The sequence below is a fragment of the Kryptolebias marmoratus genome, linkage group LG4 (assembly GCF_001649575.2).
Source record: "Kryptolebias marmoratus isolate JLee-2015 linkage group LG4, ASM164957v2, whole genome shotgun sequence".
In the NCBI taxonomy this organism is placed as follows: Eukaryota; Metazoa; Chordata; class Actinopteri; order Cyprinodontiformes; family Rivulidae; genus Kryptolebias; species Kryptolebias marmoratus.
This window is the reverse complement of record NC_051433.1, coordinates 30,178,292-30,183,429: the sequence shown is the minus strand read 5'-3', so window position 1 is coordinate 30,183,429 and position 5,138 is coordinate 30,178,292. Positions and strand designations below refer to the sequence as shown.

At 40.6% G+C, this 5,138-nt stretch overlaps 1 protein-coding gene across 2 annotated transcripts in view; it reads right to left on the bottom strand.

Moving 5' to 3' along the window:
• Positions 1-5,138, bottom strand: part of cntn2 (contactin 2) — a 42,855-nt gene that overhangs the window by 10,566 nt on the left and 27,151 nt on the right. For both annotated transcript variants that reach the window (XM_037975479.1, XM_037975480.1), the window contains exons 16-17: positions 1,840-1,989; positions 529-599 (exon numbers count right to left, since the gene is read on the bottom strand). In XM_037975479.1, coding sequence (XP_037831407.1) covers positions 529-599; positions 1,840-1,989 — 221 coding nt within the window. The remainder of the gene's footprint in view (positions 1-528; positions 600-1,839; positions 1,990-5,138) is intronic.

Sequence of the window (5,138 nt, the reverse complement as noted above, 5' to 3'; positions counted from 1 at the left end):
ATATATATATATATATATACTGTATATATATAAAACTATATAACTATAGTTTTATACCCCCAGACACACACATCTCCTTCAAATTTTTGCCCTGACACAAAATTACCAGCTGACCTAAGCCCAGTTTACATGTGAACGATCTCGAGATTTTCTGATGTTGGTTGTGAAAAAGTGACATGTTCACACAGTAATCCAGTGCTTTCTGACTCTGCTGTAGTTTCCATTCTATGGAGAGAAAATAGTTCCAAAATACCTGTGTGTGTGTAAAAGTATTTGTCACACGCACAGGTATTTTGGAACTATTTTCTCTCCATATAAAACTCACAATGGAGCAGTAAGCCTGATGCCCAGTCTCTTTCACTCTAATTCACACCTGCATGCATGTGACTGAAGCATCTCTCTAGGAGCCAGGCAAACAAAGGGGAGTGAGGGGAGTGAGATTATTCTAGCTGCAGTTTAAAGCTGGGAACTTTGAACTGAGTGAGTCGCTTCCTGGATGATTGAGATCACTGTGAACTCTCCACTTACCGTCCAGGTAACAATCAGCTCATGATGTTCTCCTCCTCCTCCACCCAGTCCACTTGGAGCCACTGTGGGAGCTGAGGACCAAAGATGGATCAGTTTAAGTAAGAATATCACAAATATTCCTGGATGGTGCAGAAAATATTTAAATCCTTTAAAGAAGAAGCTCACCCACATCTAAATCTATTCTGCTGTTTTTGTGTGGCAGGGTGTTAATACATTGTTTAGTAAGGTTATCAGCCCCATATGTGCACTAACTGGGAGAGTAAATGTTTTAGTCTTCAAAGGAGGGAAAAGTTCCAGAAGCTCTTCTGTAAATTCTAATTACGCTCCTGAATCCTGGATAAATATATCCTGGACCTTTGTTTGAGTGAAAGCTCTGTAGACAAACTGAATTTTAGCTAAAGATCTGTAAAGTTCATAAAGAGGCATTTTCAGTCCATAATGTCCGACTTCCTGCAGGATTGAGATGAAGGGTCCAGCAGGCGTTTTTGTAGGTCTTGATTGGGGCTTTTTTGGCTGTGGCCCCTAATCTGTGGAACAGTCTGCTTCTCAGACCATTGATGATTTTAAATCTATGCTGAAAACACTTTTAGTTCTAGTTGAGGATAACATTTTGATGTGCTGTTGGTTTTTATTATTTCACTTTTTACTGGTTTTACTGAGTGGTTCCTGCAGCCGCCTCACAGCGAGGGTTGACTCTGGTTCCTCCAGTTTCTTCCATGCATGATAGGTTCACTGATACCTGTAAACTGCTCCTCGGTGTGACAGTGGGAATGTCTCCATGTGTCCCTGTGCTGGACTTGTAACCTGTCCAGGGTGTCCCACCTCTCACACAGTGACTGCTGGAAGGAGGCACCAGCTGCCCGTAAGGTGGGGAAATACACTGATGGATTTACTGTACAAATCTATCTTATTCATCTGAATTAATGTGGACTTTATTGTATTATAGTTCACCTGCAGTGCTTTTATAATTTAACTTTAAATTGTGCTGCAGAAATTAACTTTGATTGAAAGGTTGACCTGTGATGAGTGGGGGGCAGCGATTGTTGCTGGTCAGGTGTTTTATGTGAAACTAACAACAATTCTGGTAGCTGTTATTCAAGGTGATACTATTGAACCATTTTGATTTGTGCTTTTTAAACTTTTTGAAATACTAAACTTTTCATCACACTGGATGTTTACATGTTTCCTGATAGAAACAGGAGTGCTTGTATTCCACCTGGTCTTCGGAGCGCGGACCTAAAGTGATCTGTGGTTCTGTTGCAGTTAGTCTGGTTCTATCCTCTGTGACAAAAGTGACCTGTGGTACCTCACCTGCTTGCTGTGTGCGGATGATTTGGGACGGTATGCTGGGCTCTCCACTGCCCAGAATGTTACTGGCGATGACTTGAAATTCATAATCCATCCACGGCATGAGTCCAATCACTCGTGCTGACTCAGCATTCCCTTCGATGTTCACTGGTTCTGATGTGCAGAGAGGAAAGGTATGTCCATTGACACAGAGGTTAGAAACATGTATTAGTTGACCACAGTGTTTTAACCTAACAACGTCTTCAGAACTGCCACCCTCTCCTCTGGGTACCCAGGATCTCCCTCAATACACAAAACCAACATTAAAGAGGCAGAAACCAAAAATTTAAACTGTTTGAATTAAAGGCCTAACATTCCTTTAAGGAATATATATCACCTGCCATCTTTAAAAGCAGTGTTTTACAGTAAAATCATCTTTTGTAGAGAAATTACAAATTTAGAGCTATTTTTGTTCATCCCTGAAAATAAAATTATGCAGAATCTCATGTTAGTGCTTAGAGTATGTGTTGTGAATCACTGTCAGCTACTACCACAGCAGATTTTAGCTCAATATCTGTGAAACTAATTTATAACAGATGTTGTGTTTGTGGCGGCCATCTTGAATTGGGTTGATTTTAAAAATTAAATCTGTTGTAGATGACAACCCAGTGGTTACTTTCTGAAAGTTTCATTAAATTAGATATTTTGCTAACAATACAGATAAAGGCACAAACACAAACATTTGTGCTCCACCTTCATGTCCGTCAGAGGGCACTAAAGAACAAGACTCCAGAAGATTTGTAGTGGTTGTGGACCCCTTTCAGGACAGCTCAGATCTGTTTGAAGTGGGGCTTCTAAGGTTATGAAGAGTCAGCATCTTACTTGTTGTAGACAGCTCTTTCAACTGTCTATTTTTTCAGACTTGACCTAAGTTTAAAGAAATAGAGTTTATTCTGCATCAAAAACAGATTATAACCCCCACCTCTATCCAGGGGTGGAAATTAGCACCCACCACCGGCCAAATGCGGGTAAATATTTGAAGTGGCGGGTGAATTTGATCAACACACGTCACTGTGGCGGGTTGGCAATTTGAACAGAAAAGGTGTTATTTGTCCTCCTGACATATAGGGGGCAGCAATGTGCTTGAGTTGCTGCTAAATGCAAGAAGGAGAAAAGTTTAGCAGACACTCTTTACCAGTTGGTGGCGGTATTGATTCCTTCAGTTGTTTACCAACCACCAATAAAAATCAAGAAGAAGAAACNTTTTTTTAATTGTATTTTTGTTTAAAAAAGTATTTCAAAAGTGCCTTTAATCTTTTTTTTTACTAAATCCCGGTCGGCCAGCGAACGACCACCTACCACTGGGCTTAGCCTCTTTTATGGGGGAAACCCTGTAACACATCTACCTTCCTTCTCTGCATCATGTCAGCCAGCTCTGTACCTTCACCTAACATTGTCCCTATGTTTAGAGTTGCTATCCCCAGTCCTACACTCTTGTCTTTCCTCTTCTCCCTCTGTCTCCTGGCATGTTTCCCTCCTTGTGGTCTTTGATTAACAGTAGCACAATTTCTGCTGGCACCCTGTCAACATCACTGTTGGTGGTCGTTGTTAACCCGGGCCTCATCCAATCCAGTATGGTCTTACCTGGATGAACTCAAGTTAGTTTTGGCTTTAGTGTTTTACGCTGGATACTCTTCCTGACACAACTCTTACCATTTACCTAGGCTTGGAACCGGCACAAAAGATACAATGGCTTGTGCTCCCTCGTGGCTGGTCTCTCCTATACAGTGTAGTCAGTCAATGCAAACCCCAAATTTAATAAAAATGGTCCGACAGAACAGGATTGTGAGGATATATTATTAAATGCTTACTCTCTATGCAATATGTCAGAACCAGATCAAGAGTATGATGAACAGAATGAGTATGAACAAAGTAGTTTTGGGTAAAACCAATTGACTCTATTAAATTATTACAGGGTATATTTAAGCTATCACTTTTAACATCTTCATGAATATTGAAATCCACCACTACTATGACTATCAGTATTCAATAATAAGTCAGAGAAAAAGTTTCAGAATTCATACAAAAACTGAGAATAAAGGCCTGGTAGATGACGTATAACAAAAAGAAAAAGTTTTTTCTTATTTCCATTTTGAATGAGAAAGATTGAGAGTCAAAGACTCAAAATAATTATAACTAACAGCTGGATTAACATTAATTAATAGTCCTAACTGAAAAATAACAGGTACTCCTCCCTCTAGACCTGTTGTTTCAGGAAAATGAAAATTTACATAATTAGCAGGAATGGATTCCTTTATACTAAAAATCCTCCTATTGTAGCTAGGTTTCTGTTAAACAAAATAAATCTCTACTCAACCAGTGAGGTCATTGGGCATTGGAGGCAATACTTTTGGTTTTTCCTGAACATGTTGGAGGTAAAGATGCCCCAGGGCTGACTTCGAGGGGGGGCTGGACTTAGAGCGTGCTCATCGGCTACTGCTACCAGCTAGACCCAGAGCCCTACCAAGGCCCATCATTGTGCGTTTCCTGAGGTTTCAGCAGAAGGAACGAGTTAGACAGCTGGTGAGAGAGATGGAAGATGTTCGCTGGCAGAACCACAAGATAAGCTTTTATCAGGATTTCTCAAAGGCTACGCAGGAGCGGCAACATTTGTTTCTGGAGTGCAAACGTCTGCTTCACTCTGCCAAAATCCCATTTGGCATCAGCTACCCTGCAGTGCTTTCATTTACAACTCTGAGCAGGGTGAAACACCGATTTGAAGATCCTAAGAAGGCCTTGAAATGCATCAAGAACCTTTGACTGTCTTCGGCCTGTACCTATGATGCCCCTCTCATCGCCTTCGCCCCCAGCCCCACCCCCCAGATTGCAGGCGCTTTAAGGACTGACTGTGGTGAGACAAGATGATTTATGTTTATGATCCATCTCTCTTTTTGATAAACACTTAGAGGTACATTTTTCGGATTTCTCATGTTAAGAGGAGAGAAGGTTTACTTTCTGCTGTTTCCACCTTTTTATTATTATTCTGTATGTTATTGTTAATTTGGGTACGCAATGTAGCAGTCCTGAATGGTTTTATAATTATGTTTTCTTACAGACTACGTTTAAAAGTTTGCTGGGTTTTTTCCCCTCTTCCCCCTTCTCTAACTATTATACTTAGCACTAATGTTTGCTTTGTGGGGCGTGATGGATGGAGGAAGTTGAGGAGGCCGGGTTTATATGTTATCGGACAGTTGTAGGTATTTCATATGGTTATAGTTCAAATACCTAAATCTCAAACAACATGATCATATGGCAGATGTATT